Genomic DNA, 20,541 nt, shown 5'->3' with positions numbered 1-20,541 from the left:
ACTTAGGTTTTTAATTTGCCAGATAGTAGCTGAGTACTGAAGAAAACTTCCCCCATGATAAGATACTGTGAGGCAAGTGCAGCCATACCATGTTACAGGTTCCTTATCCAGACTGTGGTTCCTGTATGGTACAGTTGATGCAGTAGGTAATGCAGTGTCCAGAATGATCTTACCTGGCAAAACTTTAATTTCAAAGTACTGTGTCAACATCACAAAAGGAGATTAACTGCTTCACAGCATACAATACCATCCTGGGAAATGTCTGGTTCCCTTTGTTCCCTTGCCTTTGTGTGCCCTCCACTTGGACAGAAAGGCTCTGCTAGGTTCTTTTATGCTGGTAAAAGATGTAGCAGATCCACCTCGCTGTCAGTATTCATCATGTTCATAAAGATGTGTCTGGACACTTCCCAATTCTTGTTCCCATTGAGACTTTTCTGCCAAATATAGAACAAACATGAAAGGGATGTCCACATCAACCGCTTCAAGCTCTTTGGCCATCAGTGAACTTAAAGGGGTGAAGCGATAAAACTGGCATGAGACACCATCTCTTTGACTGTACATTTGCATACCGTGTGTGATCTCTAAGGTTTCACATTAGAACTGTGATTAAATTCAGTTTCTTCTTGCTATCCCAGTCAGCCCCACAGCACTAAATAATAAGTTAAAGGGAACTTGGGCAAACGTGCTTGATATAATGAACACTGTACTGCTTCAATTGTCTCAGAAGTATTTGCAGCAGTGGCTAAGTGTTAAATTTTACCTGTTGTGCCCATTAAATGAAAATTTAGATAGTAAATGCACATTAATTGCAAATGTTATTTGTAATTAAAAGCAAACTAAGTGTATTAGGAAAAAAAAAAAAAAAAACAGATCAGGATCAGGATGCATGGAATTTGTCTCATTTATTGTCTTTTTGGTTTATGACTTGTCTTTTCAAGCTGCAGTCCCAGGTAGGAGAAGGGAGGTGCTTCTCCGTGAACTGCTCAGAAAAGGCAAAGGAACAGGCCCTGCAGGTTTTGAAGCACTTCAACGTTCACGTAACCCTGGAGGACATCTTCAGCCGCTGCCAGGTAGGACAAGTCTTGTCTAAGCTTAAGGCCATGCTCGCTCACCATCCATTCACAGCTGGCACTGCCTCAACCCCAACTCCTTGTTGGGGTTTTGCACTCAGTGCCATGTGCTTGGTTCCCAAGATTTCTGCTTGAACTTTGGCAACAATTGTGCAAAGCTGTGAGGAGTTCTGAGCCTGCCTACATCCATCAGAGGTGTTGATGACCAAGTCAGAGGCACTGCATCTGGAACTTGCTAGAAGTTCCTGATGTGTTCTGAGTATTGATACTTGGTGTGTGTTTTGGCATTGGCTGTCACAGTTATATTCTCTTTGTTCTTGTGTTCTCTGTCTAGGACACATGCTGTTTTAATTATAAACTGTGTTTAATTATGGCTCTGTGATTCTGATAACACTTAATTACTTTAATAGGAGGATTTTTTCTAGGATCATATTTTTTTCAGAAGCTATTAGGTTAATTCATGTCCATGCTGGTTGATGACTCCAGATTGTGTTTGGCACTGGATATCTGTGGATTGTTTTTAAGAAGAAATTTTAATTGTGTTAGCTCAAATCTCCCTCTCTTCCAATTTCACTCTTGTATTTGTTACAGTAACACGCTGAAACCTATCCCTTCAAAAACTGTAATATAAACCAAATTGAGACTTCAACATCTCTCATCTTATCAGTGTTCAGAGAGAGAAAAAGAAGAAACTGCAAAGGTGGCTAGAAAAGCAGCTCTCTACAAGGAGTAAACGAGCCAACTGAGTACTTCAGTAAAGTCTGATTCTGTGCCTTTTAGTTGAACTACCAGGGTCTCCTGGCCTGGTGAAACTGGACAAATTTTGTTGGAATAGCAATGGCTCCTGGGCAAACATGGCAGAGTACAATTTTTTAGAATTCTGCTTAGATCTGATGCTGGTTGTTGAAACCATATCAGTACCCTATGGAGAAAATGAGAGTTGTCCAGCTGTGCAGGTTGCATATAAGATGAGAATGATTTAACAACATACAGATTGGATCAACATAGTATGGGCTGATGAGTCGATCATACTGCAGGATAAATGTGTATGCTTAGATATAAGATTGCATTCATTCTGGTGGTTTTATTGTTCCGAGAACAGATTTCAGTTGTTACATAGTGACACGCTGGCTTTTTTTGCAATTAAAAAAAATAAATGGTAGATTCTCCGATTCCCTGAGATCCCATAAAATGTCAGTGCTTTTCCTGGCGGTTGTTGAAATACCACAAGAATAAGCACATTAAAAAAAAAAAAAAAAAAAAAAAGTGCTGTTGCAGAAAACTGTGATATCTGTAATAAATGCAGAAGGCTGTGCAGCATACAATCTAAAACTGACCCCTTGCCCATAATTTGGAGTCTGGAACTGTTTAACTATATGGCTTTTTAGTATGTGCTGTCTTAGTTTACAATATAAATAGGGGTAATCAATCTGGCTAGGAATATATACGAACTGTTCTCTTACTTCCAGGAGAAATGTCTTCCCTGTAAATTGTGGTGGTAGAACAGCTGCATGTTTTATACTGCTAGGCATGGGAAGATGCTATTATTTGTTGAAGTGCTCTGTGTTCTGAATCATATATTTACCTACATTTAAGGCTTTGGCATTTTGGAGCTGATTTTGTTCAGCTGTCATCTACAGCCTGTGCAATTGATGCTGTTGTTCTCAGGGAGAATCCCAAGCGGTCACAGCTGTCTTCCTAGCAGACACCCAGCCCATTACAGGAGCACTCAGCACTGCAGCGTGCAGCCGTTCTGCATGCAAGGGAGGGCAGTGGTCAGTACATTGAGAAGGATGATACTGTGTAACTACTGAGCATATTGACTGCCTGCATCAAAAATGGCAAATTTCTGCATTTAAAAGGGTGCTCTGGGGCCACTGTGTCCAGGAGACCTCAGTACATCATTTGCAGGTTCTTTCTAAAACATCCTCTCTGCAAACCTAGTAAAGCTTAATTGCACTTAAGTAGGATGGGGACTCCATCCTTAAACTGCTGAGCTGTTCCCTCCATGCCCCCTTTTGTGGTCTCTAACCACTTTACAGACCTCAGGGCTCGCAAACTACTCAGAGTTCTGCCACCTCGTTGCAGAAATGTGCGTTGCTAATGGATGACTGAGGGTTTCGGCTGTCCCTGGAGCAAGGGAGGGCTGACAGCATGCAAGCCGGGTTCATGAAGAGCTTCTGCAGGCACTTTCAGCAGAACAACAGACCTAAGCAATACCAGCTTGTGAGCAGGGCCCTCTCCATCCTCACCTTTCTGGGGCTCAGCTGGACAGCAAAGGGCCAGCTCAGCTCTGCTCACAGCATGCTTGGAGATTCATTATCAGCTGCAATCATCCCTTGCAGATAAGCATTTTCTGTGTATCACAGGAAGCAATGTGGCATCCTGCCTGCCTCTCTCTGTCTCATGGAGCAAGGGCATGTTTTGTCTCTTGGGCTTTTTCTGTAAATGGTTGGAGTGAATATGTCAGCAAATATCATTGCAGTAACAATTAATGGTGTAGTGCACATGGTAAAAATAGGTCCCAATTCAATGGTGTACCTGGGTTTGCTGTAAAATACATTTCCTCTGTCAGGTCTCTCAGCAGGGATGGGCAGTCTCCCTTTTGTGGATATAAAGAATGGACTGGCTTTGTAACTCTGCCAAAACACTGACTTTTTCTGTTAAAGCAATGGCAAATACCAGTTACCTCTGTTTGACTTCTCTAGCAAGTGCAAGGAGAATTTCACCCATGTGCTTCTCATCATTTCTGCCTTCAGTTGTACTGGGCTTTGACTCATTGCTCTGGATCTAAGCTCCAGAAATGGAGGCTGCTACCAGTAGAGCCAGTTACAGCATGCCAAATGTGCCCATCAGATGGGTCTCTCATGTGCTGCATCGTAGGGTTCTGTGATTGTCATGGAGAAGCCACCTGTGCACAGCAGCTTTAGCTAGGCTGGGTGTTGTCTTCAGTGAGGAACATTTTAGGGGGCTTGAGTGAAAGTAAGATAAACTCTGTCTTTTAGTGGCACACAAAAACGCCCCAAGAAGTCATGTTTCCTAGCTTTTAAATCTCTGACATAAACTAATTTCCTCCATCTATTAATTTTCTCCATCTATCTGAGACGCAAATACACACATTTGAATATCTCATACAGCTTTTCTTCTTTTCAAATAACCAGAAGTCACTTCTTCAGTCAAAGGTGATATGAAATGCATGTTGGAAGTTGTTTGTATATGCTAAGTTCAGCACATAGGTGCCTTAGACTAGTCCGAAGGTCTTCGTGGAGTTGCCAGAAGCTACTATAAGTAGTATTAGGGCCAACTACCAAATTAGCTTGAGTGGAAGATCAGCTTTTAGTAATATGGGGGAAGTTATCACACACCTTACATTTAAGAAAAGATCAAAACCTGTGTCTAACTGGATGGCTGCAGTTTGGGGTTCAAACATCAGACAGCTAGGTTGCTTTATATAGGGTTTGACATTTTGCACTCCCACAGTTCTGTCAGTGCATAAAAGAGGTCACTTCCCAAAGAGGTCACTTACCAGCCCTGCCTGCTGTAGCCACCCACTGTGCTCCATGCTGGTGTCTGAGCATGGGGCATGGCTAGCAGCTCAGCACTGGCAGAAGAACGCAAGCTCCATTCCACTCTTAAAATTTAAAACACTTTTAAATTAAATTTTAAATTAAAATTTAACACACTTTTAAATTCTTTAAAATGAACATTTTTGACATATTACCTGGATGACTGACTTGGATTTTTCCATCTTGCTTCTCTGGACCATCTCATTGAAAATCCATCAGGGCCGGGAGAAACATGGGTAGAATGCATCTGCTAACCCTGGAGTGTGGTTAACGCATGTCTACTGCTTTTTTGCTCTGTGAGCCTCAGGTAACAAGGACTTTGGCTGAGGTTTGGTGTCGGGTCTGGCTGACTCTTGCCAGTGAAACAGCACTTATGTCAAGCAGATAGGTTCAGGAGGGACTGGAAGTCCTTGGATGTAAGTAATGCTGCTCTGTGCAGCACAGAGTGAAGTTATGGTTTGAATGGTGATAAACTGAGGAGATAAACAGTGCAAGCTGTTAGCTTTAAATCTTTATATCACAAGTGTTTGTCTCAACAGTTTGAGGGAAAAACAGTGTGTCCAGTATTGTATGGGATAGCTGATAAATTATTCCTGTTATATAAGAACCTTGTTGTTAAAGGTTTATAACTCTGCTGCAAAATCCTTGCTGTTTGAAGCTGTGAAGAGAGATTTTGAGGCAGAAGGGCCTGTCCATCTTCAGCAAAGCTGATCTGTGTTTTACTCAAATGTGTAACTGCTGCTTAGCTGAACTTTGAGGTTTGGTTGTTTTTTTGTTTTATTTTGATTCGTTTGAGTTTCGCCCTTGCACTGGGCATGGGAAGAGCGGGCTCCTCTGGTGCCCAGGCCGGGCATGCTCAGCTGAGCTCAGGAGACATGGGTCCTGCTAGGGGCTGTGCCACATCCTGGCTTTTGACCTGACTGTTTAGCTTCTGCCTTGTCCAGGGAGGGAACCCTGCTTGAACAGTACCAAATGCAATGTGGGCCTGGTCCTAGGTGAGATTTCTAGGCTTTCCTGCAAGCAAAAATGATTGTAATTATATCCCCTGCAAAAATAAATGTGCCAGGAAAAAAAATCTAAGGCTCCAGCTGCAGTTTCTGCAACTGAACAGCCCTGCATTTATTATTGGATTATCTGCAAATTCAAATAGGTTGTCTCTTTCACTTCACTGAACGCTGTGATCCTAAATAAGCAAATTACATCACCTATTCTGATGTCCTGTTTAACTTGTGACCTCAGCCTGAGCTCTGCAGGATGTGAGAGATAGCTGCTTTATTTCATTGTCTGGAGATCTGATATCTTTTTTCTCTCCCCCCTTCCCTGTTCTTTCAGTTTCAAAGCTGCTCACCCCAGCCTTTTAGAAAGGTGTTAGCATGGGATTAGGAGTAGGCGGAGAGGAGGGGGGAGGAAAGGAAACCACCATTTTTTGAAATTAGGTGCAAAAGTGTTATAACAGTTACAGCAAAATTTTTTTTTATTTTTTTTTTTTTTGGTGTGTGTGGTTAAGGTAACGAATTTCATCGCTGCAAAGCTCATCATGTGCAAACTGATTTACACAGTGAGCCTGGTATGGAGCAATCCATTTAGCAGGGACAAAGAAAAAGGCATTATGATTACATGAAAAACCCTGTGCTTGGGGCACTTTGCGAGAACCTTTGAAGCCAGCCTGGGAACTCTGGCAATATTAGTCGATAATTAGTAATATAGATCCCTCAAGCTGTCGTTTAGGTTGAAAATGTGCACGTCTCTCATGAGCCTCTGTCACACCAATCTGATCAGCAGGCTTTTTTGTTCCTTTTATGTGGGTTGCTCTGTCGGTCCAGATGATGATGAGAACTCCCAGACATCATCTTTCTCACTAACTTGTGAGCCAAACAGCTATCTCCCGGCACTGTCATGTCATGGAAGTGGGACCAGGGCAATTTTGTTTTGTGGTCACCTTTCTTGGCTTGGACAACAGTCATTTTATTCTTTTAAATGTAGCAGTTGCCCTTTCCTGCATGGACTTAAAAAAAAATGGGGGAAAAAAAAGGAAGAAAAAGAATTTAAAGGCTATGTATTTCATAAAAATGTTTCTGCCTTAAAAGACAGCGAGGGATTTGCCTCGGGAGTTGCTTAGTACAAAAAAGCATCTGCAGCTGAAATGGGACTGAAGAAATCATCATAGAATTTTGAAAATGCCAGTTTTTAGATCCCACATTTCAGCTCTGAGATGCCTTCCAATGATGCAATATTGTGTCCCTATTTGCTTCCTTTCAGCCCCAAAGTCTCTTTGGAAAGGGATGTGTCACCATCTCAATGACGAATTAAGAAGGGTCATGTGCACTGGATTTTGTACACTTGGGAATGCTGAGAACGAGAATATCGTTTGGAAACCCTCTGTGGTTTAATAAAAGGTTCATCCATAGGATGCAATTTGTCAGCGCCTACAGGTCAGGAGAACCTGTGATTAACAGCATCTGTGGTTTCCCCAGATGTGTGAGTGAGCTGCCTACTCCTCACCAGCCCGTAACCTAAAACGAAAAGTCAGCCCTGTGCCTACTCGAGACGTAGGCTGTGATTTCTTGGTTCAGAGTGTGATTGTTCAACACAAAGGGTAAGGCCCTCTTAATCTTTTTGTTTATCCTGGGCCTGGCAATTTAGATGTAATCTGCAACTTGTGCTGCTTAGATTCTGGCCAGGAAGCACAGCTGGTATTATTCTGTCTCTACAGACATTGTTGACGGAGTGAATTGACCTCAAAAGGTACTTGTCCCTGGGCCTGTTTGAATGTGAGCATTCAGTTGTGAATGTACCTAGCCCTGAAACAGCAGCATTTCATTCAAAAAGATGTGGCTCTTTTTATGCGGAGTGACTCTACACATAGTTGTTAAATACCATCAGAGTTTGTGATAAATTGTCGTAGCAAATCATGCTTCTTTTAAGTCTTGAGTTGAGATTTTTATTTGCTAATCTCTAAGGTATTGTAGCTGGTATTGAGAGCTCTGGTGAGTGGGTGGTTACCATTACAGTCAGGGAAGCACGGACACACGAAACAAGGTGGGTCAGGTTCCCAGCAGGAACACAGCCCATGACTCCTCACCCCACCTGCACCTGATCTTGGAGATACAAAGGAGTCCTTCCAGGCTTCACTGTATTTATGTACCTTAAAGGGGAAAAAGAATGTACTTAGCTGCTGCTATTGATAGAAAGGGGTCATGTGGAGCATACCACAGGAGACAACCCTGCCATCTGGAGTGACTAACGACCCCTGTGTACAAAGCAGGGTGGTTGGCAGGATGTTGTCCATACCAGCACCACCACAAGATACACAAGATGGGCACCAGCACGATACATAAGTTCACAGAACACAAGTCCTACAAAATTCCCAGCCTGTAACTTGCCTACCACTGTTATCATACATGTACAGCTCAGAGCCCTCCCAAAAAAGGGCTCGACTGGGCCTAATTCTCACCAGTGAGCCTGGACAGTAGTGCCTGGTTCCCACAGACTGTACACTTCCCTGCCAAGATTTCAGTATCTTCAGAAATTCAGTGGAGCATGAAGGTCACAGCAAGGGAAGAATGACAGCCTGAGACTTCTTTCCCCCCTTTCACCAGCTAGGAGCAGACTGTTGTCTCTCTAGCATGTTGACTGTTTTCATAGGGTTAGCGTGAAAGTTTATGTTTTACACAGACCAGTGGAAGTCAGATATGGGAATGCAGCAGATCAGCTGTGTTTCTTCAAGGAAGACGGTCTCGTGTTGCAGACTTGCTTTCTCAGTGTCTGCAAAGGCTTGATTTCCAGTGAAATTTCTTTTACAGATCTTTGTCTTTAGGCTCTAGGCTCTTTTTGTGGATGTATGTGAGAGACTGTACCCAATGTTATTGGGCTGTGTGTCCTTTCTCTGTTGTTTTTTGTTGTTTTTTTTGTTTGTTTGTTTGTTTTGTTTTTGTGTGTGTGTGTGTGTTTGTGTGTGTTTTTTTGTTTGGGAGTGGGTGATTTTTTTTTTTTTTTTGCTTGCTTGCTTGCCAAGCTGCAGGCGAATATTAAACTTCAGAGAACTGTTAATTTTTCATGGTGTTATGTACCACACTGCTCAAAATGATGATGCCAAATTAGCCATTAGAGGTCAAACCTTGGCTGACAGCAAATGTTTTCTTTTGAGGAAATCATCCTTATTCCTGGGAACCAGCTTTGTTCTTCTGTGCTAAACGCAAGAAAGGTATGAATGTGTGTTTTTTCCTGGAGGGTAACGCTAGCTGGAAAAATGCTGGTTTTAGCCAGTAGAAACAGAACAAGCAAACAACATTTGGCAGTGAAAACAGCACTTGTATTTAGACTAGCATAGAAAAGAAGACACAATGTAGTACAGAGTAAACGTCCTTTTATACAGTTCTGTACAAGGCTTTTTCTTCCTCTCATGGGTTTGGACAGATTGGGAAGTGCATTGGTCAGCAGTGATGCTGGTGCACTGGGAGAAAGTAATGAAAGGTCAGTGGGTGACAGTGATGGAGTGACTGTAAGGAAAATGAAGAACTCTCTGGAGAAGGCAGTGACACAGCTATAACTCCCATGTGTCTGAAAGAAACTGTCCCCATGTTTTCTCTCAAATGTCATGAGAAAACAAGAGATTTGTAGCCAATTTAAGTTCTGTTGGTTTCCAGTCCCCTGTGCCTCCTGAGGTCAGAGTTCAGTGTATTGACTGTGTCAAGAAGTCAAAATTCCCATGTTTTATACACTGTAGAGTTTCTCCTCCTTTTTGACATGGGTGCCCTTATCATGTTCATTGTTTGTATGTCGTAGTAAGGATTGGATGTCCAGTTCTTGGTGTGTGAATGGCTGTATATTTTTATTGGTGGGTTCTCAGGATAATAATCCTATACATAGACTCGCAATACATTTAATGGATCTCATTATTTGAGATATCTCATACCTTAAAAGTAAGATAATGTCCAAGTTCTTCTTTTCACAGTGGGGTAGCTGCCTTCATCAGTAGTTCAGGTGAAGTGAGTTGACTTGAACTCATCCAGAAGGTCTCCAGGGCTTCACAGAATAAGGTGATTGAATAGTAGTGGATAGGAACCCTTCTTCTAAATAGTTTGATGTGGACCATTTTAATATCACACCTATGTTTTCCCTATTCCTGTTTTGATAATCTTGCACAAAACTCTTATCCTGTTGTTGCAAACACAATTAAAAACCTACTGTGCCCATAATGGGGAATGAACAATTTTGCAGTCATCCAAGATTTGCAGCATTTGTCTGGGCAGCTGCTAACACCAGCAGCAGACCTTTTCTCTTTCAAAAGAATGCGTGATCTCTAGGCATTTTTTGAAGCTTTCATTTGAGTTAGCATTATATACTGAGGTACACATACTTGACTTCATTGTAGAATTTGCCAAATCTGTAATTACTTTATCTGAAAGACCTTTAGGCGATAAACTGTGTAACTTCCTATTGGCATGAATTAAACCATATCTGTTATTTGTAGCATTAATTATATGACGAGACACCTCACAGCAAAGAGAACTATACGTCTGTGGACCCCTGTGGGATACAGTTCATGATTTCCTGTTTTATCTACTGCTGTGTAAGCTTTTTCAGCTAGAAGCTGTTAATTCTGTAGATGGAAAGGAGCATATGTAGGGTTTGGACTTTTAAAGACCTTGTCTGCAAAAGCTACACAGGGCCTAAATGACTTACTTGACATAATAAAAGACCGCTTTGTATTTGGATAAACACAAAGAATTATATGCTGTTTCAGAAACAGGTACGGCAGTATCCTGGTGAAACCTGAAAAGAGAAACAGAAAGCTTTTAAATGAGTTTCTCGATTCTTACATTGCACCAGTCTTGAAGAAGGTTGTATTGATGAAATACAACTATATTGTATGCCATGAGCCAAAACAGGATTTTGCTGAAATGGCATGGATGCTGTCTTTAACTGAAATCATTTATAAGAGGGTCAGGATAAATTTCTCTCTCTCTTCCCGTAGGAAAGCAATAGAAAACCATTGGTAGCACCATGGGTTTTATAGTGAACTTATCTGAAAGCATGCTGGTCTAGAAAAAAGTTTGACCAGCACAAACTTGTTTTTTCCAGAGGGCACCTCAGTTCTCTCTGATTTCTCAGCTACGTGAGTGGTAGCTCAGAGGGAGAATGACAACTTAGGAGTTTTGGCAAAGGTGGAGAACATAATGTTTAGGGCACACTCCTTGTAAGTGATTATCTTTTCTCTGGATAACTGAATTTAGATGGTTTACCTGTCTTAGTTCAAGATATGCAATCTGAGTCGACCATACTTTTGAGCTGAGGGAAGACACAGGTGAAAACCTGCTTTACATTCATCCTCAGGATCATCTCTGTTCCAACCTCCTTCTCCTTGGCTTTTCTCTTTGTGGGTCCAGGGGGACCTTCTCCTACTAAGGCCTTTTAGTGACATAGGAGAATGTCATATGTCTACCGTGAGCACAATCAGGATTATTTTCCTAATGCCCACTGTAATGACTGTGGTGACAATCAAGTGAGTCTAGCCTGAGGCTGTTTCACCGCCCAGAGGGTGGCCCAGCAAGCACCTCTTGGCCTCTGCGCACTTGTCCTTCATGTTTGCAACTTGGGAAGGGAGCATGTGGGCAGCCAAGTGCCGAGAATGGTCCAGCTGAAATGGATCAGAGAACATATTTGCAGCTGGATCAGGCACAAAGGACCACAGGAACAAGTTAGGCTCTGGTGTACTGCTCACATGAATTCCTCCATCTCTGGCAGACAATTCCTAGTGCCATGCCCTGCTAATAGCCTGGAGCATGGCAGTGAAGAGGCACAGGCAGACCACTAATCTCTGCAGCTATTAGATTTTTAATTTAACTGTCTAAATTCATAGACTTTAAAGAAGGGGGGGATAATGGAGCTGGGTCATGCAGGAGGAAATGAGACGGTGGTTGGAAAGGAGGAAGTTGGTGACACGGGAGTCAGATGAGGAACACAGTTCCCTACAAACAGGGTCATGTGAATGCCTGCTTGGTGACAGTATGGAGTGATCGATGTGCAAGGATAATAGGCCACTGGGGAGTCAGCCTGAAAGCTAAAGCCTCTCAAAATGTGTGGGACAATGTGGAAAAGAAAGTTAAAAAGACAACAAGTAAAGTCAAACTGCTTCTTGCACTGACTCACAGCTTTGGTTAGCTTGCTTCCCTTGGCTTACTTTGCACAGTCCAACTTCTGAATACATAAATGAGTTGGGCACTAAAAAGTTGTTCATGCTTCCCTCTGAACAGACTCTGGCCAGTGCTGTGGGATTGAGCCTTCTCTCCCTGGAGTGAAGCCATCCCTCGAGGGGACCAGCCCTTCCTTGCCTCGACAAGTCTTAGCTCTGGCTGCCTTCTGCAGTGGGGCCATTTCTCCCTGGAGCTGGGCCTTCCCTGGATCAGCGGCATTTAGTGGCATTTACTGGAGGGCTCAGATTACCCCAGTGAAAATAATCGGTTATGCAAAGTTACGCTGTTTAGATTGGGTTTCTTCTGTGTGGTCAGTGAGGTGTGAAAGTCAATCTGCTCTGCAAACCCTGAGGGCACTTTCTCTGTGCTGACTGGATATGATCCCTTTGGGGTTTAGCTGTCGGGGGGGAAAAGCTGGCCCCAAGTTCAGTTCAAAGGATGCAGAGCACAGGTGGTTGCAGTGGGACTGAGCTCAAGAGCCACACAGCCTGCTAAACCCAGATGGGGCCAAGCTAGCCTGGCTTGACAAAGTGAGATGGTCAGCCAAGAGCAGGGTGTGAGGTCTGGGCCCTGCTGGGCTTGTGCGCCTTCAGTTGCCTCAGCTGGGTGCAGGCCAGTGGGGCAGAGCCTAGCTGCAGACCAGGCATGGCTGTTTGTGGTTGCATGGATGCAATTTTCTTCACAGGCCATCGCAGCCCATGCAGTAAGCAACGGTGTCATTAGCAAGAAGGTCTTCCTGCACCATGAATGTTTCATGGCATTCATCTTATACATCATTCATGATTATCTTCCTTTTCTCCCTGGTACAAACACAGACTTGGAGTTTCAGTGCAAGATCAAGAGCAGAAAAGTTCCTGTGGACAAACACTCCCTCCTGCTGCTTCCCACTTGCCGGCCTTGGTCTCAGTGTCATTGCTGCCCAGGGGGACATGGGTTTGCCTTGCGATTGAGCTGGTGGGTGATGGGAGGCAGCAGGTGACCAGGCGATCAGGCAGAAGCCCTGAGCTACTGTACTGGTATGGCACTGGAGCCTCTGCCTGTAAGGTCTCAGTAGTGGCATGTGGTAGCCATCCTAAGAGGCTTGCCAGCCCCTTGGTAATGTCTGGAAGCACATAAAGAGTCCAGTAATAAGTGTGAGGGATGGTCCAGGGACTACTGTCTTTGCCAGGTAATGCAAACATTATATAATGGAAGCAATACTGAATGGTAGCACATGCATACATGTATTTAAATCAGCATCAATTTACGCTGCTGATCATCTGCGACTTACCACAGTATCATTCATATTCAGCTTTAGTGCCAAAAACAATACTCAGCTGCTTTCTTGTTTCTTAATGAAAAATACCTCTTTAGGGTTTCTTTGAAGTCTCCACCCCTGAAAATCCCCGCTATATTGTCATCATTGTTACTGTTAACAGCCCCTGCCAGTATCAGGAGCCTTTCCTGACAGATATCTCTGCAGGGGCTTTGTCAAGCGCTGCAATTCAGCCCTATACTATAGACAGTTTTAAATGGCTAATGACAGGCCTCCCAGGGGATTTCTGCCAAACTCTCAAAGACCTCCCAGGTTTAAAAGTGGCAGGGTGTCCTTTTCCTGGGGCCAGTTGCAGGAGGAATGCACACAGTCAGATTCTCCTACCTAAGCTGCATCAGCCTAGTTATTTTTGCAGTTGCAAAGACTCATCCATGCGTATATAGCCGGTTGCTTAGCAGAGGAGAGATAGCTGTGTCGGTAGAAGATGTAGAATAAAAAAGCGAAACTTCCAGAAGAAAAAGATTAGGTGGAAAATATCCCACTGGTTTGAAATATTACTGCATTTAAACTTTGAAAATATTTTTGTTTGACAGTAGCAGAAAAATATGAAAGGCTTCAAAAAATTAAGCCAGGTTCTGTATCAGAGGGAGCACAAGGCTCATTTTTCCCCAGTGTGTAAGGGTGTTACAGATATTTATGGGATAAAAATAGGAATGTGAATGATGTTGAAATAAGCTGGGCTTCTTCTATATGCTATTTTCAGAAGAGAGGCAGAAAAACACTTGGTCATTGAGAGTCTGTTGGAAATGGGTCCCAGGCTCTTCTGCCCATGATTTCAGGAGAGTTTCGGATCAGTATAGGCTGGCACAGCAGCCAGACAAGCCATGTGTCTCCTGCCACCTCTCTCCTGCCCCGGTGCCTCTCTGAGTACCCCTTGTCCCATCACAAGTGCTTGTTTAACTACAGGGTCTCTGGATCAGAAAGCTGATCCCAGCTGATCAGGCCTGTCACAACCAGCTGGTTGATTTTAACCCAGCTTTGTTCCCCAGTCTGGTTGGCGGCACAGCTGCCCATATGTGCATGTGGGGCCGGCAGGAGGACTCTGCCTCCGCTGTGTCAGCACAGGCTTATGCTGGCCAAAGCTCTTGTGAGCCTACAGCTGAAGGAACTAGAGCCAGCATTTCGACAGCTCTTGTCTGTACAGTCCCAGCATTAAGAGAATTTAGATTATGCTGTGGAGCAGATAGAAGGCTCACCAGGGAGCACGGTCGCCTATGTGGATATTGAGGCTTGGCCAAGGAGATGAAGCCTTCAGCCTGTCTCAGCCCTACCTTGTTAATAACCACTAATTTAAGACCCTACTGGCAGTTCAAAATCTGTTTAGGTTCAAATTTGATGTTGATCTTCAGATTTATGAAAGAAGTAATCAGGTGGATGCTCATTCCCATGTAGACAGAAACTATTCTATTTTGAACAGCTTGTAGGTGATGTTCACCTCACCACATTTTTGCATTGTGGCTAAATACAGTTCACAGTTTCTGAGTGTATTTCTCAATTTATTCATAGCGAAAAGAGCTCTTCTCAGAGATTAGCAAACGAATTCTCCAGAGAATTTTTAAGAATTGGTTCTTCACTTGCACTTGTGCTACCAAATGCAACTAAATCTTTTCACTTTCTAAAGGAGTCAAAATAAATGCTTTTTCTTCTGTATTAAAATAATTTCAGCTTTTTTACCGGAGGGAAAACTACCATCTCTTAAAGTGATTCTGTGCCTTTAACTGGTCTACTGTTACACAGAATGGTTGAAGCTTCATTTAGCCTGAATGAAAAACTTGATGCATGTTGCTGAAGAGAGGAAACTGGTAGTGGATGATTTACTTGGAATGCCCTACAGCAAGGAGGTTATAAATGAAGTGGGGGAACACCGAGAGCACTAAGATCTGAACCAGAGGAAATGCATGAAGCCTTGAAGTGACCTTATGTAAATTCCTAATGATGAGACTTAATTGAACTCATTTTTTCAGGAGTTGTAAAGATCAAAATAACAACAGCCTTGAAATGCAAAGGCCTCTAGAAAACACATATGATCGTATGGTTACACAGAGCTGAAAACTGCTTAGGTTTGTGTGACCAGCTAGCCCAGCATCTAGGTGTTGCACCCACTGTTGCTCTGGGAGCTGTGGTGCCTGGGGGCCTGGTGCCAGCCTTGGCCCCAACCAGCACAGTGAGGTTGCTCAAGGTGCACGAGCAATGCCCAGAGGCTATGTCCTGTCTCCCATCCCTGTGCCAAAGTTGCCTCTACTTAAATGCCTATTTTAAACTGAAAACTAATGTGTTTCTGCACTGACTCCCAGGAAGCCTGACATGCCCTTGGATGCCGGCAGCGTGCAGAGCCGTGTGCAGCTGGAGACCCCTCTGTGAAATGGGCTGGTGGCCTCAGCCCAGCTCCTCGAGGCGAGTGTCCCACTGCACACATATGGAAATCCCAGTGAGGAGAAACAGAGCAGCTCTGGAGAGGTCATCAGGCTATGCCCTTCTTGATGAGGTTGGTTCCTGACATGAAATAATGTGGGCATGTGTTCAGTGTGACAACGTCGGAAACTAATACAGAGACTGTCAAGACCAAATTCCTGTGCTGTTTCTAGAGCTAGGGATTTTTCCCTCTCAACTTGCATTAGCTCTAGGATTCATTCATATTAATGGATTTATGATAACAAGATGAAGTATTGATCAAGGAAAAAGGAACAAGTGATCAATTCTGTGAAAAAATACTCATCTCTGATTCCAGTTCCTGAACTCTTCACTTCTCTGAGCTGGCATTTTCTGAAGGCTTGTGCAGTTAGGTACCCAAATCCACTGAATGTCTGCGAAACACCAGCTGCCAAAGTCTCCTGAGTTTCATTCAAAATACCAGATTAATTGATTTATTTAGATTCATAAACAGCAGTGGAGAGAGGGAAGCTCTGACCCAGTGAGAAACTGCGGATATGGCTGTGAACAGCAGGCTAATGAAGATGAAAAACCTCCCCTGTCCAGAGTAATCCAAACACAGCCTTACATATTAGTCTGTTGGCCCAAGTGCAGCTGTTTGTCTTTTCAGTAATCTGAAGCCGGAGCAGTACCCTGAGAAGCAAAGGGGACAGTGACTGTTTGTACATAGTGGAGGTCAGCAGTGCTGCTGCCTGAAATGCACGGCTTCATGCTGTGGAGGTGACTTGGGTGGCACCGTGGTGCCACCACGGCTCCAGGGCCAGGCTCCCATGAGCAAAGACCGGCTTCCCAGCTCTGCCAAACTCAAGGAGAGTGAGAAACCCCGCGTCTTCCCTTCAGAGGGAAGCTGGAAAATCTTCCCTGTATTTAAAGTTCCCATGGCTGCAGTTTGAATTTGGCACACAGTTGGCCATGGGGTTATCTGAGGTCATGTACTCAAATAGTTGTAGATAAAACAAGGGCCTGTTTGGATTGGAAATCTCCAGAGGGCTTTTCCTTTGCGCGAGGGTAATGATATTGCAAGAGGACATGAGCCAAAATAAAGATTCGGCTCTGTATGCAGTAGCTCAGTAAAATAAAATGAGCAATGGAAAAAAAAAAAGTAGGGGAAAAAAAAAAAAAAAAAAGACGACTATTTTCATTATGTTATTTTCTGAACTTGCTGTGAGATGGAGGAATTACAGCCAAGGAAAGGGAGTCCTGCAGTGCAGTGCCTTCCAGGACTCAGCTCACAGTGCTGCTCTTCCAGGAAACTCACCATAGTTGCAGAAAGCCCTCACTTTTGGGCTGTGCTCACCTGCTGGCAGGCTCGCCCCCTGTGCACCCCGCGCTGGGGCAGGCTCCCATGCCACAGGGGTTGCTGCATGGCCACCGCCTCTGCTCCTGGGGCAGTGCCAGTGGCAGCCAGCCCTGTAGCGCCTCTGCTGCAAAGGTTTGTTTCCAAAAATCCCTACCAGTTGGGACAGTTATAAAGAGGGAGAAGTTAATGTTTTTTGGAAGTTAAAGAAGGAATCAGATCCTGTCAGACTCTTTCGCAGGCCCTTGGGCTTTTATGGGAAACTATTTACTCACCACTTAATGGAAGACTGCAGAGCAGAGCACATTTGGACAAGAAATGTGATTCGCTACTTTTTCAAGTTGCCGTTAGAGAAAAGCCTATGCTTGTAACAACAGCTCTCTTATTGCTTGCTTGCTGCCTGGTACAATGATCTTTATGACTTCGCAGCCTGTTGTTATGAAAATAGTTGAAATTCAAAAGCAAAATGACAAAGTTGAGAAGAAAATTGGGCCTTCAGGGGCTTTCTGTCTTCCTGTGGTGCATTCAGATGCAATGCTGATAGATGCTGCTATAAAAGCATCTCTCGACAGGTAATGAAAAAGTAAGGATGAGACAAGAAAGAGGAGCAAAAGCAAAAGGAAAAGATGTTCTCTGCCCTTCACCACATGCTGGGGCTCCAGGCACCTGGTGTAACCAAAATGGTAACTGACTTTCCTCTTGGTGCTGTGATGTCCTTCCCGTGGGCCTGACTGAAGCACGTTCAGGCAGCATCAGCTTTGCTGGCCTCGAGGTGCCCGCTCTGTTGGCAGCCAGGACAGCTGTGTGTCAGGGAGGAGCGCTACTGCCTCCCTGCCTTCATTGCCGGCGCTGCCAGGTGGCCCCACTGCCTGTGCTTGAAATCATCAATCTATTTGGTGTGGTTAGGCAAGTTGTGCCGAGCTTCTGGGTTTTGGATATGCATTTCGGATGGCATTGTGATGGGTGGCACGTAGGCAGTGCCACCTCCAGGCTCTCCAGGTGGGGAGATGCTGTCTGAAAAGAGACAATATCCCACACCACACAGGGTCATCCAGGCATTGTGCAGACCTGCTGCACATCCCTCAGGGCTTTCACTGAGAACTGGGAATGAAACTTTGTTTGAATGCAAACTTAACTTCAGCATAAAAATTATCTGAAGATGGCTTGCAGCTTTCTTACACTTGTTTTTTCTGTTGTTTTTAAGATTGCTTGCTGAGGAGCTCGAAGTATGGATGCTTTGTTGGTGGCTGTGAACATGAGGAACCCAACTCCCACCTAGTTTAATGTGATTGGTATATCTATTTCCTCTGGGCTGCCAACAAGAATTCAGCCTCAGCTGACAAATCTTTACCTACGTGTTCATCAGAGTTCACTCAAAATGTTCATTGGAGACTTTGGGAGTTTGAAAGGTTGAATTCATCATTTGATTTATTTCTCCAGTTTGGATGGGAACAACTGATAAATTTACATTTCTGGTGTGGATTCTGAAGTTTACATCTTCACAATTCAGTTTCTACTAGTATATGCTTAAAATGTATATTCACATTCTTTCGTTTGTTAGTAGGGAAGGAGTCATAAAAAGGTCGCATATTCATCAGGATTCATTTTTAGAAAGAGAACAAGCCTGTATGCTTGTCTCCTTGGAGTATTGGCCCTGCTTTTCTCCTTATAGGGAGTACCTTAATAATGGTAACACTGTAGTTTTTCAGCTTATGGAGACAAGCAGCAATGTTCCCAAAAAGACGTAGCTGCAGTCAGTGCCACCAAGTGTGTTTCTCTTTATGTATCCTGTGTTTTTACATGGTGCACATTACTACAGGCTTTCCGTATCCTGTAGACATGGTATTTCTTAATACGCTTATGGCATGCTTTTAGTACTTAACTCCCATGACAAACTACTAAACAAATACTTTAGGTATATAGTATTCCATAAAAAAGCACTTCTGACCTGTTAGGTTTCTTTCAGAGCACATGTGGATGTACTGGGAAAAACCAGCAAGTCCTCACTGACCAAAGAATGGGAGGACTGGGTGCCTGAATGGATTACTGTGATGGCATACAGAACTATATAAAAATTACATTTTCCTTATAGAAGGGCCAAGTGCGAACCTCATTTGGGTGATTGTTAAAGTCAAGTGATTCGTTACCAACAGTCCCGCTGATGCCCAGTGCGTTGTGCAGTTGGTCTGAGTCACAGCTGGCAGGATCGCTTATCCCTGAGCCAGGCAACAGGGGACAGAGGTTGGCTGATGTGGCATTAGAGGCAGGCAGTACCCTTCCATCAGAAAGCCAGCCAGGACAAGTTTGATTTTTTTCTTTCTTCTTTGTAGGAATATGAACTGGCTCCCTAATTTTGTGTTGCTTGTACTGTGTCACATGCCTGCACTGCCTTTGATCCCATACCAGAAGCTTTAATGCTGGATTTACTGTATTGTCACACTGCAGCCTGTGTATCTCTCTAACCTCTCTTGGGTAATAGTCCATTTTAAAAAACCACACCTGAGTTTAGCAGGATTATTATTCTGGTTCAAAAGAAACTGAGGACTTGACAGATGTAAATGCCAAAGTTTGAAATGCATTTAGCAAAGCTGGGAGGATGAGGGAGAAATTTGTCACCTGAAGGTTCTGTGTGATTTACCATCTGGCAATTTTATAACGGCGACATTTTGCATTTTTTCCCCAGTGGTACAGCAAAAATTAATGAGAAATGCTTGGAAAGCGCAACTGTTTTATGGTTATCGTAGCATGAGTGCAAGAGGAGGCTTGTCATCATGGCAGCCTTGGAACAAATTTGCTGAGACATTCAACTGCCTTTAAATCTCCTCTAGAGAACTTCTGCATTTCTCGTTGTGGGTCACTTGTGCTAATTTGGCATCTCTTTTAGAGCAATTTACATTTTTCTTTCAACAGAAACACTTACCCTCTCTAATAATGAGAACGCTCCTGTGCTTGGTCTTGGGGGTGGTGGTGAAAGTAGTTCAAATCTGAAAAGAGGCAGCTGTTCTCCTTGGCTCACCAGCGTGTTTCAGGCATTTGTTGAGCCTACAGAGGAAACACATTCTTAAAGTCTGTGTCGGGAAACCAGCTTTTAAGGCAGAAAAGTCGTGTGAATTTTCAATGTTCCTGTACGACCTATAATTTGTTACAGCACTGTGGGTGCTACAGTCCGTTTGTGGTGTATGTTAGTGAGAACCTCATGGGATTTGCGCTGCAACACATTTAGCAGATTTCATTCGAATGTTACCAAGCTGAATCAGAAGTTTCTGCATGAGAAGTTGGGACATGTGGATGTTAGTATGTAGAGATGTACTCCTGACGTGAGCACAGGCCCGTGGCTTTGAGCAGGCACCAGCCAAGAAACTGGAGCTTTTTCCAATGCAAGTGAGAATGTGCCTAAAATATTTGAACACAAAATGCAGAAAGCAAGGCTCATATCCTGCCCCATCCTGTGCACTCGATGTTGGAAGAACGGTGAGACACTTGTCCCTGAACTGCCCAATGTTGATGGGCTTAAAGGCTCCAGAGAGGTAATTTATTGGTGAGATCAGAAGGATGTTTTATTTGTTTCAGAATATGAAGGTGCCAACATCTTTTAGAAGAGGACAGTGGTACATGAGTGAGATGGTGATGTCCATGAGAGCTCTTGCACAAGCAAAATTCAAAGCAG

The 20,541-nt window shown here is 43.7% G+C and overlaps 1 protein-coding gene across 3 annotated transcripts in view; it reads left to right on the top strand.

Annotated features, from left to right (window-relative positions):
- The window catches only part of EXD3 (exonuclease 3'-5' domain containing 3), a 295,919-nt gene that overhangs the window by 158,977 nt on the left and 116,401 nt on the right, over positions 1 to 20,541 (top strand). For all 3 annotated transcript variants that reach the window (XM_084299220.1, XM_084299219.1, XM_084299221.1), the window contains exon 20: positions 939 to 1,070. In XM_084299220.1, coding sequence (XP_084155346.1) covers positions 939 to 1,070 — 132 coding nt within the window. The remainder of the gene's footprint in view (positions 1 to 938; positions 1,071 to 20,541) is intronic.

The sequence above is a fragment of the Netta rufina genome (genome assembly GCF_964035555.1).
Source record: "Netta rufina genome assembly, chromosome: 20".
Lineage (NCBI taxonomy): Eukaryota > Metazoa > Chordata > Aves > Anseriformes > Anatidae > Netta > Netta rufina.
Note: the sequence above shows the minus strand (reverse complement) of the source record. Positions and strands in the feature narration are given on the sequence as shown.